Genomic DNA, 24,002 nt, shown 5'->3' with positions numbered 1-24,002 from the left:
GAAAAATCTATTTCAGAATAATTATTCCCGAGATCAGTTGGTCAGGGGGCACCTAGAGGTCACATTCGGTCTACGGTCATATAACTGTGCCCTGAATTGCATATTTATAGATATCTTAAAGTAGTATTAAAGTGACATTAAAGGATACATTTTTTTCCCCTCCCCCCAATGTTAATGTTAGCACTTACCTTAAATGTCTCCTATTCCAATCTTCTTCTTCTTTCCTGATGTTTTCATCTGTCCCTCCAGCGGTGCGGCGGCTCTCCGATCCTGCGCTGACTCCTCTCTGCTTGCTGGCACTTCCGATCCCACGGTGTCTGCAGGCGTCCATAGACTTACCTTGTGTCTCTGCTCGTCTCCCGGCCGAAAATCCAAACTGCGCCCGCCCCAAGATGCTTTGCGGCCGCCCGAGCAGTTTCGTTTCCTCGGGCAGGAGCGCGGAGTAAAAATAAGACAAGTTTAAACCGCTGTTAAAGCGTTTTTTTTTATTTTTTTAAACGGTTTCCCTATATCTACTGCTTGCTAGCAGGAGACATAGGGAAAAAAAACGGGAGGGTTTAGAACCCCTTTAAACTATCAAACTTTTTTCAATAATGAATCCAGATCAAACAAATACACATTGCCCAGCAAAGTATTTCTTGGACATTTTTGTCCCAGCACTTACAATCGTCATGTTTCACAACAGCCCCAACTCTCTCAGCTCTACTTCCCTGAGCTTCCTGTCCAGTACAGAGCATTCTCCAGCAGCTGGCCATTTACTAGCTTGGATATTTGAAATCGCTTAAAAGCTGGGTTTAATATCACTTTAAGCCAATAGTTTTTATTTTTTGGCCATAGCTGATAAGAAGCCCTTGGAGAACAAAAGTTTGTTAGAAGTCTACAGATCACAAGGTCTGTTGTATCAGAAAAATCCAGAAATACATATTTTAGATTTATTAAATTAGAAAAATAATGCATTAAGAACCCTGATGAACAATACTCTTTTTAAATGCACTCTAGAGATTTGCACTACAATCACTGTTCCATGTCAGTTTCATTCTGCAGCGTCTTCATAGCGAGCCCCCATAGAGACATACTAGAGAAGAAGGGGCCATCGGAGCCTCTGTATCCATTGGATGAGGCTCGGTTATTTAGTGGCTCGTTGCAGTTATTCTCTAAAGTCACCAATGAGGAACGTATCATAGATATGTCCGTGTGTACACTGTCCTCCGATACCTCCACCTCTGTGAATGTATAGGCCTCGCCTGTGTCTGCTAAGTGAGGCTTTGTGGTTTTTGTACGCTCGGAGATATTCTTGTCCTGGCCGGTATCTTGCTGAATCATGCTTTGTAATTTGCAGTAGGGGTTTGCTGTGCTTCCCTCATAGTCATTCCTTGTATTCTCCACAGAATGTTCTTGTATAAAAGCGACAGAAATGTTTTGTGTGACGGAATCTACATTTTGTGCTTTGTCCAGATTGGAAGATTCTGCCGGATCGGGAAACTCCTCTTCTGTGACCTGATCGCCATCTCCAGCCTTGCAGTGCATCTTTTTGTGACGTCTGAGAACAGCTGAGCGGGAGAAGCTTTTGTTGCATACATCGCATGTGTATGGCTTCTCCCCTGTATGAGATCTGACGTGCCTGCGCAGGTCTCCGGAGCCACCGAACCTCTTGCCTGTAAAATAGGGAGAAACATATAACGGAAAAGGTGAACAGCCCAATCATGAATCCGTAAGGAAGCAAAGATCATCTGTCTAGAAGTAAACTCAATTACTAAAACAAACACTTAGAAATTGGTGTCAAGTGTTATCCTGAGAGATCCAACCATAGGACTTCCAGGGGACCTGTGCTTTGTTATATGCAGAGCAAAACAACAGGTTCACTTTAAAGAAGAACTTTGGGCAGACATTTTATTAACCCTTTCAGTGGGGCTAGCCCGCACTGCAAGGCTGAACTGCTCGTTTGCCTAATGTCAAAAAACAAAAAAGTTATACCACCGAGCCGGCCGGCACTTAGAGTGGTCCCTAGATTGTCTGTCCCCCAGTGGTCTAGGAGTTGAGTCATCTCGTCCAATACGGTGTATAGAATGGGAGGACGACGAGGGATATTTTATCGCTGGAGCATAAGAGGAGACAGGCTGCAGGGAGCGTTGCCACAGCCATCCGTCTTTGAGGATTGTGTAAGTATAACCTTGTTATTTTCCTCCATAGACCAAAACGAGTCGTTAACCCTTGCAGTGCAGGGGCAGCTCCACTGCACTGCAAGTGTTAATAATTGTCCCTGGAGTTCTTCTCTAACTACTTAAAGGAGAACTATGGGGTCAGGGCTTTTCCCCATAGTTTTCCTTAGGGTAACGGGAGGACACAAACTAGCGTCCTTCCGTCACCCTAAGCTCAGTATACCACGAGCTACAGATCGCGGTATACTGAGACGCCGCAGCGGATCCCGACATCGATGTCGAGATCCGCCCAGCTGCGTGAGTGACAGCTGGCTCTGCCTATCTAGAGGCAAAGCCAGCTGTACCCGCCCCCTCCCCCGTCCGTTCCGCCAGTCAGCGCTGGAGGATCAGAGCGGGGAGGGGGGAATCCAGCCCCTCCCCTGTCATGGCAGAGAGCCGTGGCAGGATCGAGAGCTGAGCGAACGCCGCTATGTGTTCGCTCACCTCCCGATCTACTGAGCCGACCTGTGACAGTCTCATTGTCACAGGTCGGCTAGAACTATGAGGTGAGTGGAAAGCACTCACCTCATAGTTCTCCTTTAAAAAAGTAATGTGTAGGGCTTTTGAATACAATATGTTTTAATAATACAATAAGAACTAAAAAATATTTATTTCATAGATTGTTTTGTATTTTTTATTCAAGCTAGGAGAAGCTCTAGGATTCTTTTCACGCTGTCTAGGTTATCCCTAAATGCTTTGGTGAAAAAGCCCACGGTTTAGAAAACTAATACTAAGATGTATACACAGACCCAATGAGTCAGAGCAGTAACAAAATATGCTCCTTTGAGGCAGGGAACTGTGTGAACAATTCTATGGATGCTGCTAAAGCTGGCCATACACTGTGATATTTTCTTGGTTCAACCTGTGGGCTGAACGCAGAAAATATAACAGATTCCGCCATCAATGCTTACTAGCGTTGCTCAAGGAATCTCTCGCTGTCTTCATTGTATTCCGACAGCAGCTGCTCATTGGCTGCCCACTCTGTTCGTTCGAAGATTTTCCGACCGGCTCCTCTGATCAGCTGATCAAGGGATGCTGTCCAAAAGGGTGCAGACAGCGACACCCACTGTGCGAATTTCGGCTGCTTCATCAAGAACCGGTGGAACTTTGCACAGTGTATGGCCAGCTTACTTCCAGCATTGTATAAAAGAATAAAATAAATGCTTCCTGACTCCATTACTTGATCTTACGGTGTCCTCTGCTATTTCCACAAGATTAGTTCTTCCCCCAAGCAGTAAAATAAGGGAATCTTTGAATTTCCATAAGGTCTATGTTGGAGGACACGGATCAGCACTCACCACATGTCATACAACTGTACGGTCGGTCTCCTGTGTGGCGGATTCTGTGCTTTATTAGCTTGCGGTACATGTTGAAGGATTTACCGCAGTCATCACAGGTATACAGTTTGTCTGTGGCGTGAGTCTTCTCGTGTTCCTTCAAGTTGCTGATATTACTAAAACCTAGCAAAGTGAAGAGGAAAGAAGCTGACCCTACTTTACTGAGAATGGAGGTCGGCAATCATGTGTAATCAGTCACATTACCTCTCCCGCAGATATCACACAAGTGTGGTTTCTCCCCTGTGTGAATGACAATGTGGCGCTGCACATCACCAGAGACTGCAAACCTAGAAAAGCAGAGAACGGTGAGGTAAGAATCTTGTCACTAATATGATCATACTTTATTTTTATGAAGTACTGAAAGCACTGTGAGGGCTCATTCAGAAGGACGTGAACGGCCGTGAAAAGAGATTCCTAGAGCACAATGGGTTCTCTAAAGAGTAAGCACAGCAAAAGCTGCTTGCTATAAATCTGAGCTAGAGCTGTACTGAGGGAGGTAGAGTGGGCATAAGCATGAAGTCACTTCTTAAGTCCTTAACTTTATAAAGAATGAATATACAAATGCACTATGTATTCTGGTATAATGGTAAATATAAATAGGAAATATAAAGATTTCACCTCCAGCGCCACTTGTGAAGTTTGCATCAAAACTCTAGTAACAAAATCGTGGGATACCTTTAAGGAATTACGGCCCATTTAAACCATTGCAGTAACATACGTTAGCTCATTTAAAGGAGACGTTTTGGGAGTGTAAAATTTACTTATTGGAGGGACAGACTGGGGAGGGGGCGGGCACAGCTGGCTCTAGAGAGGGGGGTCCCAACAATATTGTCAGGGTCCTTCCCTGCTGCAGTGCGGCTCTGCAATGCCATGATATAGCAGGCAGTAGCCGGACTTTGGGTCGCAGGATGACATTACTGAATATACTACTACTACTAGTGTGGCCCAAAAGAGAAGTAAAGCAACAAAAAAGATTTGGCTTTAGAAGTAAAGCAACAAATAAGATTGGTCTTTATGTCTCTTTTCACACACCACAGTGCACCGGGCTGGATGTGAATGTGCTGTACGATTTATTGAATAGGGCAAGCAAAAGAAGAGAAAGTATTTCAATATGTGAAGATACCCTGCTGATACCTTTTGCCACAAATTTCGCATATGTAAGGTTTTTCACCAGAGTGCCTTCGTAAATGAGTCTGAAGATTTCCAGCCTGCAAAAAAAAAGACATGTGTCATAGTCTGCAAATACGAAGTCAAAGACTGAGAGTTCTATTCATAGCAGGCTTACAATTTGTCTTTATAACAATACAATTTGAGGGCCCCTTCACCCTGAAGCCTTGCGCTAATCGCACGTTGCAGTTAATTTAGTGATCGCTGTGGCACAATGCACCTGATCTAGCATTTGGTAGCATGCGCCGGGTGTCTTTTTTGCGTTGCCATTCATTTGAAAGGCCCCCCAATGCACCACTCGGCAGCTGTGTGTTGCAGCGCATGCAAAGTACCTCAATACCTTCTGTTGCAGCACAGTTGGGTAAAAGTCGTGCATGTGCTACTTTATCTCACCGCATTGCCCACTATTGTGCTTCAATGCAGGAGCACTCGGGTGCCATTCAAATGAATGGCAATGCAACACACCTAGCGCATAGTAACGCATGTTAGGTGCGCTGTGTGATGGTGTGTGCTAAACGCAAGGTAACGTGCAATTATTGCAATTCTCTGGTGTGAATTGGCCCTAAATGATTTTGTCTGACATAATTTTAGTTCCGGGGAATTTCTCGATTTATTATCGCCATAGCTCCACCATAATGAAAGCAATGCAGCAAGCCAGATTATAAAGACATTCTGTCTGTTTTGGAGTGAGACTTATGGTGACCTAAACCGAACATGATTTGTTGTCTGCAGTGGAGGGAGACTTAAGAAGGCAGAAAGATGTGCTTATTCATTTCCCCATTTTTTTTGTGCACTGGGCTTTGACATCACAACTTTCCATGTCAATGTTTTTATCAATTAGTGTAAAAGGGAATTTGTGGCAGAATTAGGCAATATACAGTATGTGGCTTACACATCAGTAAGCAAGGTGCTCCCTCTGCTGGTACGGACTCGCCATGGCATGGAATTTTGCGATCGTAGTAAAGCAGTAGAGGGAGATTGGCAAGAAAAACAGATCAGTGAACAACCATCCTAATAAAAGTCACACCAGAAACGCATGTTTAAATCTGCACTGTGCTGACTTGATCAGAAATATCACCAAGTTAGAAAATCAAGATGCACAGCCACAGACTGATAATAAACAACTCACCTGCAGCCTGCAAAGTGAAAGCATTCAATGATGCTGGACAGAGACTTGCATCTGATGCCTATGTGCAGCCATGCTAACTCTCCCCGGTACAGGAGATACAAGTGAATCCCTGCATTCAGTGCGTGTTCACACCTTTGTAATCACAGCAGGGCCTTTTTTTTTTGGCAATTAGTTTTTTCCCCTTTACTACAAAGAACCTGAGGAACCGAATTTAAAGCGCTTTTTTTTACTTCTTCACTCATGTTTACACGCATTTATGCACATTAAAAGCATGCTCAATTAGACTTACTGGTAACGATATTTCTAAGAATCTTCCAGGACAGCAACCTGAGAGATGAATGGTTCCTCCCTCTACAGGAAACACAATTGAAACAGTTAAACACCCCTCCCGCCTCCCTGAGTTGAGGTAAACGTAGACTACCTCCACCAGAGAACGAGGGAAACAAACACCCATAAACAATAAAAGGATGCATACATAATCCAGGGTGGGAAGTAGGCTTGCTGTCCTGGAGGATTCCTAGAAATACACTTACCGGTAAGTCTAACGCAGCATTTCTCCAATCATCTTCCAGGACAGCAACCTAAGAAGATAAGAAAGCACAAACTAAAAAGCAAGCCTACCTCATTAGGGTGGGACAACTGCTTGAAGCATCTCCTGACCAAAAGCAAGGTCTTGTTACGACAACACTTCCACTCGGTAATGCTTGATGAAGGCGTCTTGTCTTGACTACACAGCTGCTCTGCAGATCTGTTATACCGATGCCCCTGCCTTTTCTGTCCAGGATATTGCTAATGACCTGGTAGAATGTGCTATAAAGTAGAACTATGGGGTTAAGGCTTTTCCCCATAGTTCTCCTTAGGGTAACGGGAGGACACTAACTAGCGTCCTCCCTTCACCCTAGGCTCAGTATACCGCGAGCTGTTGCTCGCGGTATACCGAGACGCCGCAATATACCGCTAGCAGCATACTGAGACGCAGCAGTTCAAGCGGATCCCGACAATTATGCCGGGATCCGCCCAGCTGCGTGACTGACAGCTGGCTCTGCCTATCTAGAGGCAGAGCCAGCTGTCCCCGCCGCCTCACCCGTCCGTTCCGCCAGTCAGCGCTGGTGGATCGGAGCGGGGGGAATCCAGCCCCTCCCCTGTTACGGCAGAGAGCCGTGACAGGATCGAGAGGTGAGCGAATGCCGGTATGTGTTCGCTCACCTCCCGATCTACTGAGCCGACCCATGACAGTCTCATTGTCACAGGTCGGCTAGAACTATGAGGTGAGTCAAAAAGCACTCACCTCATAGTTCTCCTTTAACTGAGGAAGGTATCTTTTGGGCTGTCACAGAAAGAAGGAAGAATAATCTCCTGGGACCTATGAAATTGTGAAGATACCTTCGGCGAACACAAAGGGTCTGGTTTGAGAATAACTCTATCAGAAAGAATAGTTAAATAACGGTCCTTAAAAGAGAACTATGAGGCGAGTGAAAATCACTCATCCTCAGAGTTCTAGCCGACCTGTGACAATGAAACTGTCACAGGTCGGCTCAATAGATCGGGAAGTAAGCGAACACATAGCGTCGCTCGCTCACTTCTCGATCATCTCCGTGCAGTGAGAGGTGACTAACTCACGGCTCCCTGCAGGGATTCCCCCCCTCCCCTGTCCGATCCTCCAGCGCTGACTGGCAGAACGGATGAGGTAGGGGGCGGGTACAGCTGGCTCTGCCTCTAGATAGGCAGAGCCAGCTCTCAATCCCGCAGCTGGGTGGATATCGACAGTAGTAGATTCGCCCCAGCTACAGCTCGTGATATACTGAGCTTTGGGTGACGGGAGGACGCTAGTTTGTGTCCTCCCGTTACCCTAAGGAGAACTATGGGGAAAAGCCCTAACCCCATAGTTCTCCTTTAACTGTCAAAGACTGCAGATCCCCAATTCTCCTAGCGGAGGTGATCTCTAAAAGAAAAGCCATTTTTAGTGACAACTACCTAATGGATGCCTCTGAAATTAGTTCATAAGGGTGTTTAGACAGACCCCTTAACACTAAGGACAAATCCCAAGGAGGAAACACCTTGGACTTCAAAGGACAAACACACTCTGTAGCTACCAGAATCTTCTTTACCAATGGATCCTGCAGCAATTTTATCTCTGGAAATACAGATAGAACCAATAGCTGCACCTCAAGAGTGCTAAGCCCCACATTTTTATCAAGGACCTCCTGTCAAAAATCTAACATTTCAGGAACCGAAGGTGAGACCACACTTTTCTAAATATCAAGAAGAAAACACTTTCCAAACTTTACTGTAAATCTTTCTCGTAACAGTCTTTCTACTAGAAGGAAGGGTGTCAATCACTCTATTTGAACACCCTTTTCTCTTTAAGATCCTCCTCTCAAGAGCCAGGCTGTCAAGTGAAAGAAATCCGGGTTCAGATGCAGAACTGGCCCTTGAAATAGAAGATCCCTCCTGACAAGAAGAACCCAAGGGGGGTAGAATGGATCAAGTTTAAAGTTCCGAAAACCAAGTTCTCTTGGGCCACAAGAATGAGACTGCAAACTGAACTGCTTAGCTTCTGCAGAATACCAGGGGAAGCAGGGCCAGGGGAGGAAATTCATATCCCACACTGAAATTCCAGTCTTGAGCCAGTGCATCTACCTTGGAACCCTCCTCCTTGCGCAAAGACTTGCACCCTTCTGTTTGTTCTCCTCGCAAATAAGTCTACTTGTGGCTGACCCCATCTCTAGACTATTTGCGCAAACACTTCCTGATGAAGCTCCCATTCGTTTTGATGTACTGGTCTGCGACTCAAAAAATCTGCTGTTTTGTTGAACACTCCTCCTATGTGAACCGCAGAAAGCGAAAGAATCTGTGACTCTGCCCAGAGAAAAACTTCCTGTGCTGTCCTCAACAGGGTTACTGACTTGGTACCCCCCTGATGATTTAGGTAAGCCACTGTGGTGGAATTGTCTGAGAAAATCTGCTTTACATTTCCCATTATAATTGACTGGAAAGCAATCAGCGCTTCCGTCACCGCTGAGAGCTCCCTCAAATTTGAGGCGGCGCCGCTATCTGTTGAGGCCAGGGACCCTGAGCATGAAGCCCCATCGTGTGGGCTTCCCAAACCCAAGAACATGCGTCCGTAGTGACCTGCATTGGTTTTTCCTGATTCCACAGTCTGCCTCCTCCCAACCTCCCCGCGGCAAACATCCTCCGAAAGACTTTTGATCCACAGCTCTAACTGCTTCTGCAGAAGCATCTGCTATGCAAGCCATTGCCTTACCAAATACTTACCAAGACAAGGATTCTAAAGCTTGTTCCGCAGGGGCCCCCTGAGAATATGCATGGATGCTCTCCCCGGCCATAAATCCATATTCCTGGCAACGCATGTGGCTGCTACGGCTGGGGCTATTGAAGTGGCATTGGCATCCCAGGCCCTGGGCAGCAAAGCTTCCGCCTTACGATCCATTTGATCTTTTATATTTCCTGCATCTTCAAAAGAAAGATCAGCTTTTTTTTAAACCTGCGCTAAGGCCACATCGAGCTTAGGACAATTAAAATATTTTCTCTACCAAAAGGGAAATCTTCTCTTCCAAGATCTAAATTCTAGAAATTTCCGTTCTTGCTCCTTCAATTCTCCTGCAACAAGCTCCTTCAAAGACTGAATAATTGGAAAAACTCTTCCGTCTGGTTCTACAAGGCCTCTGTTAACTCTACTGCACTGACACTGCTCCTGGTGGATCCGGGATCTGCTCAGTAGCATATATGGCTTGCAATAAGTAATCCATATCCTCTAAAGGGAATAAATGTCTGGATGGTCGAGACTCCATATCATCATCTAAGGTCGCTCTTCCTCCAAAGAACTATCTGAGCCAGAACCAGAATCCTTCCTATCCAAATCTTCCTGAAGTGATACTGACTTAGACTGTAATGCAGGACCAGGTATGACCAGAATCAAAGAGGGAGCAGAAGAAGCAGGCAACATCTCAGCAACAACACTTTAAAAATACTGTACTGTAGCTACCACCTCAGTCCTCACAGAATCCAAAAATCTCTTCATAAGATTAGAAGATTTGCTAGCTAACAATTTTTGAATGCATAAATCACAAAAGGGCTTTACATAACTAGCAGGAAGCTTAGCGTTACAATTGCCACTAGGGATGCACCGATATATCGCCCGAAAATGGCCCTTTTGGCTAAATGCCGAAAGTGCAATTTTCCTGCCGATACATCGCCGCATCCCTGATTTCTTTCCTCCCCGCTGGGTGCTGCGTTGTGTCCCAACAGGGAGGAGAGAAACTGTGATAGCCGGCAAAGTGCTGCGGGAGGAGAGCGCTGTGAGCGGCCGGCATCTCCTCCCACACCGCTCAGCCTCCTATCACAGTCCGGCAAAGCGGTGTGTGGGCGGAGTCAGGCCGTGCTGTCAAAGGAGGCTGGGCTCTCCTCCCTACAGCGCTCGATCAGCCTCCTGTGACAGCGTGTCAGAGAGGAGAGCAAGGTACACACACTCAGCGATCACCGAGTGTTTGTACATAATTGAGGGCATGGTATGGTTACTATATCCTCAATTATGAATGAATGGGAAGGGATCTACATCCCCACCTGTTCATTCATAATTGTACTTATAGTAAACATACTATATTCTCATGTTATGAATGAACAGGAACACTCAGTATAGAGGATTCCTGTTCATTGATAACAGGGGATACAGAAAAAGAGATTGAGGACTCTGTGGACTAGGGAAATATCAGGGATCTGTTTAGACCCCTAATATTTCCCCGAAGCCCCTAAAAGTAAAGTAAAAAAAAAAAAATGTAATAAAAAATGAATAAATATTAAAAAAAATTAAGTTTCTAAAAAAAATAAAATATTTAAAAAATGTGAAAAAATTAAAATAAAAAAAACATTTTCGGTCTGACAATTTTTTTTATTTCGGTTTCGTTTTGTAGCAGGTAGGACAAGAGACCGCTTACACTCACTGCACACTTAGACCTGGAGACAGTGCACGCCGGCTTGCTCTCCTCCTCCATCAGAGCAGCATTGGTGCCTTTTTCCCCCCACTTCCTGTTCCTGGAATGGTCACGGGACTGGAGACCCCATCCAGGCGTGTCAAAACGGCAGAGAACCCGCAGCGGAAGTGAGGTAAATGCCAGCTGCTGGAAATGACATCACACGCTCCGAAAACGAGGTTAGGAGGGCACAGACACTTCCCGCCGCCGCGTGCGTTCCACCGCCGCGCGCCTGTTCAGCCACAATGCCGGAACACTCCTGATCCACAGGAGTACACAAGGACAGGGCACTACTGCCAGGGGCTTCAGGTGCTGTCCTCCCTGTGAAAGGAGAGGTCAAGCACCTGGAATTTTAAGTACAAACCCTCTGAACCACAGCAAAGCCGCAGGCTGTAAAAAGAACACAGAGCAGAACTGCATAGAAGGGGGACCCGCGACCACAAGGCCGACCGGTCAGGCAAAAGAAACAGAGTGCTGAACACAGTCCTGTACAGTATCAATCTAAACTGAGGGACGAAGGAAGTGGGAGGGGTTTCTAACTGTTTCAATTGTGTTTCCTGTAGAGGGAGGAGCCAATCATCTCTCAGGTTGCTGTCCTGGAAAATGATTGGAGAAATGCATGATGATGTATTTTTCTTGAAAGCATTGGAACTCGGGTGAGTAGAAAGGTAGGTGCGTGCTTCCAGAATGAGCTTGAAAAACGACCCTGAACACATCTGGTGCGAACAAGCCTTAAAAGGGTGATTTTGTAATATTTGCCTTGAATTACACTTCAATAGAATTAAGAAAAGTATCTCACCTGTGAGAAGTGTTTGCCACAAACGCTACACTCAAAAGGTTTCTCTCCTACATACAAAAACATGACATGGTCAGTCAAAGGAATGACAAAAAATCAGTTTCAGTTTATAGATGTCTATTTCTTGCTTACATCTAATTATAAGAACTTTCTATATTTACATTACTTTTATACCAGTCTTCCTAAACTAGGGTGGCATGGCAGCCTGGGTACCTCCAAAGTTTCCCACAGAGGCACCAGGTCTGAGGACTGTGATGTGAAGGGAGGGCACTGAGGACTCTGATGTGAAGGGAGGGCACTGAGGACTCTGATGTGAAGGGGGAGGACTGAGGACTCTAATGTGATGAAATTAGTTAGTCTAATGTAAATCACTTTTATATTCTGGCTCTACGGCTGCAAATGCTGTCATATCAGTAATAAGACTCTACCATGTCGGAGTGAATTGTGTTGTATGTGTAAGTATTGTGTTGGAGACAAAATTCTGTCTGAGGAAAATCTGCAACAGATTTGTATACACCTTACTGACAGTTACATGAATCTGTCAGAAGTTGGGCCATTTGTTGCACAGACAGATTTCTAATGAGCTACACTCTATGAATTTCAGGGAATATTTCATACATTCAAATAACGCTCCTACAGCTTGGAAATAAAATAATTTTTAAAAAAATGATTTCGCCCTCATTTAAACCTGCTAAACTATTACATGCCTCCATTATAAACACTTAGTGCAGGGGTAAGCAACCACTCCAGCTGTTGTAGAACTACAAGTCCCATGAGGCATTGCAAGACTGACAGTCACTGGCATGACTTCCAGAGGAATTATAGCACTTGTAGTTTCATCACAGCTAGAGTGCCTAAGTCTGACTTAGAGCTTTATACGCTACTGTGTACCTTGATGGACTGCTTGCTACTTTTTCCCTTCATGTGGTAAACATCAAACCATTACCTCACTGTACCTGTGTGAGAACGTTTGTGCAGCCCCAGGTTGCTGGGGTGTTTGAAGGTCTTGCCACACAAGTCACATGCACAGTGCTTGGGTACCGGTACACCCGAATCTTCCAAGTTAGGGCTCTCCGCTCTTTCTACCTCCACATTCTCAGCAACATTCTCGAGTATTTCACTGTCAACTTCTTTTTCTAGAAAGGTCTTTTCTGTATTGTCTAATACCTCATTTGTGAACACTGTTTCCTCTATAGTGTTCTGCAAGACCTCAATTGGCGGAGCCGACTCTTCTGCTGCCTTCTGAGACCTGAGGAAGTTCAATTTCTTGAGGTGAATGGCTTTTTTAAGTCGCATTTCTGTAGGGAACTGTAGTGGTGGTGCTTCTTGATCCTGGGAGGAAACAAAGGTATGAGAAAACGCAGGCAAGGGTTCCAGGGGTAAAGAATCCGATGGGGCTAATATCGACTCAGAAGGAGTCAAAGTCCATGGTTGTGATTCTGTCAAATTAGACTCAATGGTGGCCGTTGCAGCCTGCTCTGCTGCCTTGTCTGCATTCTCCTTGTAGAAGAGTTTACTGTAAAAGTCCCGCAGTTTGTAGGGCTGACCATACTGCTTTAACTGGATTTCCTTATTACTTGAGTTGACGGTGACAGATGTGGGTTTAGGAACCTCATTTGAGGAAACACTGCCCTTACCCGCCAACAATGGCTGGGAATGTCTGGCCTCAGTTATAGGATCCTCAAGTGTCGGAGTGCTTAGCTGTTCGCCAGATACAGAGTTTGTAAACTCTGAGTAATTCCCCTGTAGGGGTTCGGAGTTGCTACATGGAATGGGAGCCACAGGCTCCACATTTGTGGTTAGTTTTAAGAAATTGTAACACATATTCAAGACGTTTTGTACTTGGAGGCACTGTGCAATGTCCAACATGGCTTGTATGTTATCATTATTCAGGTCAAGGTGCGAGGTGTACATAAAGTCCAGGATTTGACCTATGCCTCCAATATTCTTGATGTCCAAGTGAAAGACGTCATTTTTCTGGACTGAGGTATTCTGAAACAGAGATCTGTGGAAGAGCAAAACAAGAATTGTGTAAGTTCAAGACATTGCACTTGTATTACAAGCTCCCTAGATTCGTTGGCCATTAGTTATCTGTGTTGCAGAGTTTATTTTTTTGTATTATTTGTAATTAATACAGAAGGGTAACAGATATATCTTAGCAGAGCGAGGGCACAAGGATTTTACACCAGTAAGGGCTTATTTGAAGAGTTGATCCTATAAAAATGGAGAGATGTTTTTTTTTTTGGGTAGAGCAGGGTAGGTTCTGCTCCCCGCCTAGACCTCATTGCTGTCCAGGGCCCTTGTAATAAACTGTATTAGGTTCATGTTTTAATGTGCACACAAGTGTACTCCATTCAGCTTATTATACGACAACCTAAAGTAATTATTAGATACTGTTTCGTGGGTTAAGGTGCCACATCCATAATATTTTCAATATTGACATAATAAAGTAAAGGTAAAGTCAATCATCAAACTCTGATATAAGCTTTCACGTTAATGTATTTTGTGTTTGTTAATGTACTATTGATTACAATAATTTTTAATATTAGAAAATTGGCAGTCTTCATTAAAATAGCTGGTGATCCTGTCATGAAGGTTCTTGTTGGGGCACTTCTTGTTATACAGTAACAAGGCTCTATCCCTGTGTTGTCACACAGGCTTCCCCTGTAGGGGTATGGAGTTGCTATAGGAAATAAGAGTCGCAGGCTACACATTTGTAGAGCCTACAACGGCCTATTTTAAAGCAGAAGGGCGGAAAAAATTAAAAAATGCCGGGACAATGGGTTTGTATGCAGAAGAGGCACGCAAAATATCTTCTGCCAAAAGAAGTCTTCCTTTCGCCCAATATCCACCCATGATCAATGGCCTCCCAATGGCCAAAGAGGACTTCCAAGTCCTTAGAAGCGGCAGTGGCAAAAATGATGGCAGCGGAGGACAGCGCAGAGGAACAAAGATTGATCCATCAGAGTTGGGAAATGGCACACTTTTAAGGTACAATAAGTGTGCCCTAATGTGCAATTATGCACAGCAAAAACAGAGAAAAAAAACTCCTAAGTGGTTTACTTTGGTTTTAACTAGGGATGCACCGATACTAGTATCGGTACCGAGTATTTGGGTGAGTACTTGTACTCGCCCAAATGCTCCGATGCCTAGCCCGATACTTCCTGTATCAGGAAGCTGGCCAATCAGGAAGCCGGGCGCCTTGTAATGACGCAGCGCCCGGCTTTCTAATTGTCCGGGAAGCCGGCTTTATGCTCCCTCGTCATCTCAGGAAGCAGGGCACCGCGTCATTACACGGCGCCCGGCTTCCATGATTGGCCAGCAAGCCGGCTCCATGCTTTCTCGTCACATAGTGACATGGGACGGCTTCCTTGTTAATCGGGAAGCCGGGTGGCGAGTCTTTACACGCTGCCCGGCTTCCCGGCAAATCAGGAAGCCAGGTGGCGAGTCATTACACGCTGCCTGGCTTCCTGAATGGGACTTCTGGTACTCGGTATCGGCGAATCGGATCGTACTCGGTACCAAAACACCGGTATCGGTGCATCCCTAGCTTTAACAAACATTAAGCAGTGTTCTACTATTGTCCTTGGAGTGCATGTAGATAGGAAGTTAATTTAAAGGGGCTGTAGGAGATGCATCAATGGATGGAAAAAAGTGAAAGCATTTCTAACAATAAAAAAAATTGCAGATGTTTACAGTACAGGGTGATTTAGCAAACTAAATGCCATTCAGTTAGAGTTTACATCAACTATAAGGACTTGGCAAAAGCTGTGTGCTTTTAGATGACATCAGGCTGATATGGTTCTGAACTCCATTAGAGTTCTATCAGAGGTGCATCTGAGTTGCACTTGACCTCTTCTTAAACTGCTTCATGCTGCTTTGGCATATCCATTGACTTGTATGGGTAGAGAAGCAGTACGGACACATACAAAATCTGTGTACATAGGTCACTCTGTAGGCATCTGGCTGTACAAGAGCTTCTTAGAGGTTTCACTGAAAAGTGGCTGAATATTTATGCAACCATGTTTTTATTTGGAAAAGTAAAATTTTCCCTTGGTTAACATTACATAAAACCCCAGATGAATCCCCCTTAATTTCCCATAGTAACTCTACAAATTGTCCAAAGTGGTTGAATACTTATGTAAAGCGCTGAGAAAGGAACTCCAGCCCAAACTTTTTTTTCGTTTTAGATAGAAGTTCTATCTCATTCACGTTATCAGAATTATACTGTGGTCTGCAATTCCTTTGGGAAGATTTCCTTCACTTAGACCCCGTTCACATTGAGCGATTTATCGCGCGGTAATTCCCGCGATATCGCAGCAAATTACCGCGCGATATCGCGCTCCAATGCAATCCAATGGGGCAAAGGGTCCTGCTGTCGCGCGTCGTGTGTCGCTACAGCAGGACCCTTTTTGGAGCGGATTTAGCCGCGATTCAAGCTTGCTCAATGCAAGCTTGAACGCGACATCGCACGGCAAATCTTGCGATGTTGCGCAATATGCAAATCGCGCGACAAACGCGCGATTTGCATATCGCGCAGTGGGAACGGGGCCTTACTGTGTGATCACCAGGGCAGGAAATAAAGGGAAATCGCCCTATAAGTGATAGAACTTCAAAAAAATGATGATGCTGACGCTTCCACCCTCTATCCAAAACTAAAATAAATAACACTATTTAAAAGGAGAACTATGAGCCAAATTATTTTAGTCAACCTCATAGTTCAAACCGACGTGTGAAAATTAAACTGTCACAGGTCGACTCTATAGATCGGGAAGTGAGCGAACGCATACCGTCGCTCGCTCACTTTCTGTTCATCTCCCCGCTCCGATCCTCCAACTGACAGATGGGGAGGGGGCGGGCACAGCTGGCTCTGCCTCTAGATAGGCAGAGCCAGCTGTCACTCATGCAGCTGGGTGGATCTCGACAGCATTGTCAGGATCTGTCCCGGCTGCGGCGCTCTAAGTATATAGCGAGCTGTATCTCGCTATATACTGAGCTTTGGGTTACGGGAGTATACTAGTATATGTCCTCCTGTGACCCTTAAGAGAACTATGGGATAAAAAGGTTGCCCCATAGTTCTCTTTTAACACAGGAAAATATAAAAAACAATGGTGCATTGCACATAGCAAAAAGTCACAACACCGGATAAATCAGACCGCTCCATACCTAAAATACTGGCTGAAAGCTGCCAGCACATTTTTATGTGCTTTGAAGCAGACTCCTTTCACCACCAGCATGCAGTCGCACAGCAAGCCCTGGATCCTTTGCTCGTGCAGCTGCTGTAGAAGATGGCAACTGTGACTTGCAGTCCGGTCCATTGTAGAGCAACATTTACTCGCCCTGGAAAAAGATGAGAGCGGTTATCTGCGGCACAATACACAATCCCAGCAATGCAATACACATTTGTTACTCTACAATAAACTTATTACAAACTTCAGCTCCCACATACTGCATGTATACCCCAAACAGACAAAAGACATTTCAGATATCGGCCTCTTGATATCACAATAACTTTGTTATTATTTATATGGTGAGTAATATTAAGTGTATGTTTTATGTTACAAAGATTAAAAAAATGACAAGTTTAAATGAGAATGCTAAAAAAAGGGAAGAAGAGGAGTAAGTAGATATGAACCCTTAGGGCCCATTCACACCACATCATCTCCAGACCAGATTGTTTCCGGACTCTAAATGCATCCTAATGTATCCCTATACTGTACTATTTCTGGCCTCTGTTCACACCAGCGCAGTCCGTTCCAGACCAGACCAGACCAGAAAAATACTGCATGTCTCATTTTGTCTGGTCTGGAATTCACTGGAACTGTGGCAGGTTCACACCATTTTCCGGGCCAGACTAGGTCCGGAAAATGGTGTGAACCTGCCCTAAAATATAGTTTAAAGGAGAACTATGAGATGAGTGATTTCCACTCACCTCATAGTTCTAGCCGACCTGTGACAATGAGGCTGTCACAGGTCGGCTCAGTGGATCGGGAGGTGAGCGAACACATACCGGGTTCGCTCACCTCTCGATCCTGTCACGGCTCTCTGCCGTGACAGGGGAGGGGCTGGATTCCCCTCTTCCCGCTCCGATCTGCCAGCGCTGACTGGCAGAACGGTCGGGGGAGGGGGCGGGTACAGCTGTCTCTGCCTCTAGATAGGCAGAGCCAGCTGTCACTCATGCAGCTGGGCGGATCCCGACGTCCAGGTCGGGATCCGCTCCGGCTGCGGCATCTCAGTGTACCGCGAGCTGTAGCTCGTTTGTGTCCTCCCGTTACCCTAACTATGGGGAAAAACACTGACCCCATAGTTCTCCTTTAAGCTTTAATATGTGAATGTAGTTTTGAAAGTAGTTTTCAGTCTTTTAATATAAGCAACTTTCAGTAAAATAAGAACGGTTTATCCTGCCATGAAGGTCCTTGTTCAGGCACATCCTGTTATGAGGTGACAACAATCTTCTTACAATGTCACCCTCTCACATGCGACCTTGGTCGAGACTAGTAGTGGCCTTGCCGACAAACATTGTTCAGGTATGGTCCACAATTCTCATTTTAAAAAAGCCGGGCAAGAGCAATGATATGCAGCTGACTGAAAAGATAGCACGTGAACAGGAAATGGCCGAATGAGGCTAGAGGTGATCAGCAACACTGAGATGCAAAAGCAAGTTAAATAAAGGGTACATTGTTTTCTATGGAAAAAAAAAAAAGATATATTTAGGCCTCATTCACACTGTCGCGCGCGTACATGCGTGCGTATTGTACCACATGCAACATATGCAAATAAATGGCTCCATACACATAGCCGCGTTTGGTGCCGTATATTTGCATAGCGTATATATGCGCAAAAACAGAATGGAACCGAGATGCGTCCGGGCAGCGTATTTCTGCGTATTTTACGCGCATACGCATGTTTGCGCGTATACGCGCACAGTTCATTAAAATTTCCATTAGGAATAATGCATTCTGGGAATGCAAATAGTGCACGCATTTAGGCTCATATATGCGCGCATAGACGCTCGTATATACGCATTATACAATTTTGCTTGCGTTGTGTGTGAATGAGGCCTTATATACAAAGTTTTCATTACAAAAAAGGCTTGAAGCTGAACTCCAGGAATGAAGTTTTATGCATACTTACTCCGTCAGAATGCCGCCATTTAGAGAATGCCTTGTATTTTTCTTTTTTCAATGAACACAAGCCGTTCACTGATTGGGCAAGGTTGAGATTGTGAAGTCGTCCACACCTGAAAAACAAAAATACAAGGCGCTCTCTGAATAGCTGTGGTGCTGAGGAGGTGACTCCGTGTGCTCAGTGTGCAGAGGGGAAGCAGCCGGAAGAGACCAGTGTGGCCCATTACAGTGATTTTCAGAATCCCCAAAGTCCCTCCAGGGATCAGATATGATACTTACACTGAGCCAAGCTGGACCAATGTAAGTATGCATAAAACATTATTCCTGGAGTTCAGCTTTAAAGTGACAATAAACTCAGGAATTAAATCTTAAAAATACATTCAAGGACCTTAACTATTAACAATACTGGACCTTATTTGTGTATCACTCGGCTGTAGATCCTCAAATCATCTCTGAATTGCTGCTGACACTGTCCTTCCTTCTGGAGGGTGGCTACTTTTGTTCCCCATGGTCCCTGTGTGTGTTGTAAAGTAGTCACCGCTCCAAGCTTGCTCCTGTGATGGACTACAATATTAATACAAATGAGTAAACTAAACGTGAGATTGTAGTCCATCACGGGAGCGATATACATTTTTACCAAGAAGAACATTATTTTGTTTCACTTGGGAGATTGCTGGAACTTTCATAATGTGCAGATCAAAGGACACATCTCCTCACTAATTCTGAGCGCCATTTATCCAGTTCAAAGACAATGAGATAATGGTGCCTAGGGCTAGTTACTGTGAACACTTGTACTTGATCCCCCTGTACCCATTCTGGGTTGCCCACTAACAAAGATGCCTAGGTCAGAACAATAAAGACCAACTTGTATATACACATGGACCATCGGATGGATGGCCAATGGGTCCCACTTAAAGAACCACCATTTAGGTGATATCTTCCCAAAGAAGAAGAAAAAATGATGAATTTATATAAAAGGGGCCTCGGAAAAAGCAAATGAAGAATGAAATGACCAGACACACTTGACTGAAACATAATATTGTGTTTACATAAACTCAAAGTACATAATGTTAGTAACAAAGGATGTGATTTCCCTTGGACATTAAATTAATGTTGGGCCTGTGTATACTGATAAAAAAAAAAGCATCTAGTATGACAGAAAAACAAATCAATTCAGCCTTTAAATTGCAGGATATAAAGAAAATAATGAATACTGATGGCGCCAGACTTCTGGATGGGAATATAAAAGCCTAACTTACAATGATGGAAAGGAAAGTGATTCTCGTCATCAAATAAATGAAGACAAGGTTCAAATACTACAATCAGTAAAACAAGTCATTCCAATGCGGCAAATAACTAGGTCTGGAGAGTATAATCATATGGAAGAAGGACTCTGAGGACACCCCGCTACATATTCATTCCTCACTTCAATCAGCTGCATTAAGCACTGACATTTTGGAGAGGGTTTCTGGTGCCATTTTCTGGTATGTTCAGGCCGCAATATCTGTCTATCATAATACTGTCATAGGATTGCTTTGGACCAGGAGATTTAACACACTAGTTAGGTTAGCAGCATTATTGAAATGTGTTAATAAAGGTTAGAAGTTTAGTAATTAGGGGTGGACAAATTAATATGGAATTCAGGAGCAGACAGGAGACAGGACTGTCATAGACTGCAGACACGACACAGAGGACTGTCATAGACTGCGGACACGACACAGAGGACTGTCATAGACTGCGGACACGACACAGAGGACTGTCATAGACTGCGGACACGACACAGAGGACTGTCATAGACTGCGGACACAGTACAGAGGACTGTCGTAGACTGCGGACACGGTACAGAGGACTGTCATAGACTGCGGACACGACACAGAGGACTGTCATAGACTGCGGACACGACACAGAGGACTGTCATAGACTGCGGACACGACACAGAGGACTGTCATAGACTGCGGACACGACACAAAGGACAGTCATAGACTGCGGACACGATACAGAGGACTGTCATAGACTGCGGACACAGTACAGAGGACTGTCGTAGACTGCGGACACGACACAAAGGACAGTCATAGACTGCGGACACGATACAGAGGCCTGTCATAGACTGCGGACACAGTACAGAGGACTGTCGTAGACTGCGGACACGACACAAAGGACAGTCATAGACTGCGGACACGATACAGAGGCCTGTCATAGACTGCGGACACAGTACAGAGGACTGTCGTAGACTGCGGACACGACACAAAGGACAGTCATAGACTGCGGACACGATACAGAGGCCTGTCATAGACTGCGGACACAGTACAGAGGACTGTCGTAGACTGCGGACACGACACAAAGGACAGTCATAGACTGCGGACACGATACAGAGGCCTGTCATAGACTGCGGACACAGTACAGAGGACTGTCGTAGACTGCGGACACGACACAAAGGACAGTCATAGACTGCGGACACGATACAGAGGCCTGTCATAGACTGCGGACACAGTACAGAGGACTGTCGTAGACTGCGGACACGACACAAAGGACAGTCATAGACTGCGGACACGATACAGAGGCCTGTCATAGACTGCGGACACAGTACAGAGGACTGTCGTAGACTGCGGACACGACACAAAGGACAGTCATAGACTGCGGACACGATACAGAGGCCTGTCATAGACTGCGGACACAGTACAGAGGACTGTCGTAGACTGCGGACACGACACAAAGGACAGTCATAGACTGCGGACACGATACAGAGGCCTGTCATAGACTGCGGACACAGTACAGAGGACTGTCGTAGACTGCGGACACGACACAAAGGACAGTCATAGACTGCGGACACGATACAGAGGCCTGTCATAGACTGCGGACACAGTACAGAGGACTGTCGTAGACTGCGGACACGACACAAAGGACAGTCATAGACTGCGGACACGATACAGAGGCCTGTCATAGACTGCGGACACAGTACAGAGGACTGTCGTAGACTGCGGACACGACACAAAGGACAGTCATAGACTGCGGACACGATACAGAGGCCTGTCATAGACTGCGGACACAGTACAGAGGACTGTCGTAGACTGCGGACACGACACAAAGGACAGTCATAGACTGCGGACACGATACAGAGGCCTGTCATAGACTGCGGACACAGTACAGAGGACTGTCGTAGACTGCGGACACGACACAAAGGACAGTCATAGACTGCGGACACGATACAGAGGCCTGTCATAGACTGCGGACACAGTACAGAGGACTGTCGTAGACTGCGGACACGACACAAAGGACAGTCATAGACTGCGGACACGATACAGAGGCCTGTCATAGACTGCGGACACAGTACAGAGGACTGTCGTAGACTGCGGACACGACACAAAGGACAGTCATAGACTGCGGACACGATACAGAGGCCTGTCATAGACTGCGGACACAGTACAGAGGACTGTCGTAGACTGCGGACACGACACAAAGGACAGTCATAGACTGCGGACACGATACAGAGGCCTGTCATAGACTGCGGACACAGTACAGAGGACTGTCGTAGACTGCGGACACGACACAAAGGACAGTCATAGACTGCGGACACGATACAGAGGCCTGTCATAGACTGCGGACACAGTACAGAGGACTGTCGTAGACTGCGGACACGACACAAAGGACAGTCATAGACTGCGGACACGATACAGAGGCCTGTCATAGACTGCGGACACAGTACAGAGGACTGTCGTAGACTGCGGACACGACACAAAGGACAGTCATAGACTGCGGACACGATACAGAGGCCTGTCATAGACTGCGGACACAGTACAGAGGACTGTCGTAGACTGCGGACACGACACAAAGGACAGTCATAGACTGCGGACACGATACAGAGGCCTGTCATAGACTGCGGACACAGTACAGAGGACTGTCGTAGACTGCGGACACGACACAAAGGACAGTCATAGACTGCGGACACGATACAGAGGCCTGTCATAGACTGCGGACACAGTACAGAGGACTGTCGTAGACTGCGGACACGACACAAAGGACAGTCATAGACTGCGGACACGATACAGAGGCCTGTCATAGACTGCGGACACAGTACAGAGGACTGTCGTAGACTGCGGACACGACACAAAGGACAGTCATAGACTGCGGACACGATACAGAGGCCTGTCATAGACTGCGGACACAGTACAGAGGACTGTCGTAGACTGCGGACACGACACAAAGGACAGTCATAGACTGCGGACACGATACAGAGGCCTGTCATAGACTGCGGACACAGTACAGAGGACTGTCGTAGACTGCGGACACGACACAAAGGACAGTCATAGACTGCGGACACGATACAGAGGCCTGTCATAGACTGCGGACACAGTACAGAGGACTGTCGTAGACTGCGGACACGACACAAAGGACAGTCATAGACTGCGGACACGATACAGAGGACTGTCATAGACTGCGGACATGATACAGGAGGTGACCAGAGAACAGGAAGATGCTGTAGGAGAATGTGACAGGCTGCAGAGACATGACACTTCTAGAGATCAATGTTGTGTTAATGTGAATGGTGATGCACCTTATCTATGTGTGCTGTGTTCTGATGACATTCACCATGAACTGCACCCCAATGCACTATACAGTAGAATCCAACTTAGCCCAGGGCACCACATGCATTGTGTCATGCTTTGTTTATGTGTCATGTCTGTTTTTTCTGTGGTGCGTGGAATGAACAGGTTGCTTAACACAACACATGTGCATTAACGCAATGGAACGCATACGTGTGAATGGGCCCTCAAGGAAGGCTCCAGGACAGTAGGACACTATAAGGATGGGTTGTAAAAAACCCCAATGTTTGTTTTGTCAGGGATGGCAGAATGCAGCTCATCCATAACAACCAGCTTCTGTTACCTCTGGTAACAAACTAGCCATTGCATGCAATGCTGCTTTAAACAATGCCTCTCTCCCCTATTCTCCTCAATCCAGGTCTGAACTGGGAGCCTACACATCTCCTGAGAAGTAAGAGGCAACACTTGACACAGTTGTATCTGGAGCTCACAACAAGAAAGTCCACCTATTGTTATTCTGAGCTGAGTTCCCCTTTAGTAGCCTCACACACACACCCCGCCAGACACAGATACCGCAGTGCAGTTTATACAAAGAACAACACAGAGGGAGGACATGATCATCTCACCCGCTGCTCCCCGCCTTCTGTCACCCGGTAACAACACTAGAGTCTGCGCCGTACGTTACGTCATTTCCGCCCCCGAGTGAAGCCAATTCA

At 45.8% G+C, this 24,002-nt stretch overlaps 1 protein-coding gene across 1 annotated transcript; it reads right to left on the bottom strand.

The window, feature by feature from the left end:
- Window positions 1-995: 995 nt before the first annotated feature.
- Window positions 996-23,961, bottom strand: ZBTB49 (zinc finger and BTB domain containing 49). Its single transcript, XM_018568065.1, has 8 exons — window positions 23,913-23,961; window positions 16,785-16,958; window positions 12,575-13,623; window positions 11,622-11,668; window positions 4,670-4,743; window positions 3,740-3,822; window positions 3,497-3,658; window positions 996-1,655 (listed from the first exon to the last, which is right to left on the bottom strand). Exons 2-8 carry the CDS (start codon window positions 16,934-16,936, stop codon window positions 1,015-1,017), a joined length of 2,208 nt encoding a protein of 735 aa, XP_018423567.1. The 5' UTR covers window positions 16,937-16,958; window positions 23,913-23,961; the 3' UTR covers window positions 996-1,014.
- Between the last annotated feature and the right edge of the window lie 41 nt (window positions 23,962-24,002).

Source organism: Nanorana parkeri, unplaced genomic scaffold, assembly GCF_000935625.1.
Source record: "Nanorana parkeri isolate BGI_ZX_2015 unplaced genomic scaffold, ASM93562v1 scaffold1134, whole genome shotgun sequence".
Classification (NCBI taxonomy): Eukaryota; Metazoa; Chordata; class Amphibia; order Anura; family Dicroglossidae; genus Nanorana; species Nanorana parkeri.
This window is presented reverse-complemented; position numbering and strand designations above follow the sequence as displayed.

Coding starts and splice junctions, on each gene's coding strand:
- ZBTB49 (XM_018568065.1), bottom strand. CDS start 16,936: ATGGACCGGACTGCAAGTCACAGTTGCCATCTTCTACAGCAGCTGCAC. Junction 11,669..12,574: donor GCACAAACGTTCTCACACAG/GTACAGTGAGGT, acceptor TTTTGTATGTAG/GAGAGAAACCTTTTGAGTGT. Junction 3,823..4,669: donor TGCGAAATTTGTGGCAAAAG/GTATCAGCAGGG, acceptor CTGCTTTTCTAG/GTTTGCAGTCTCTGGTGATG.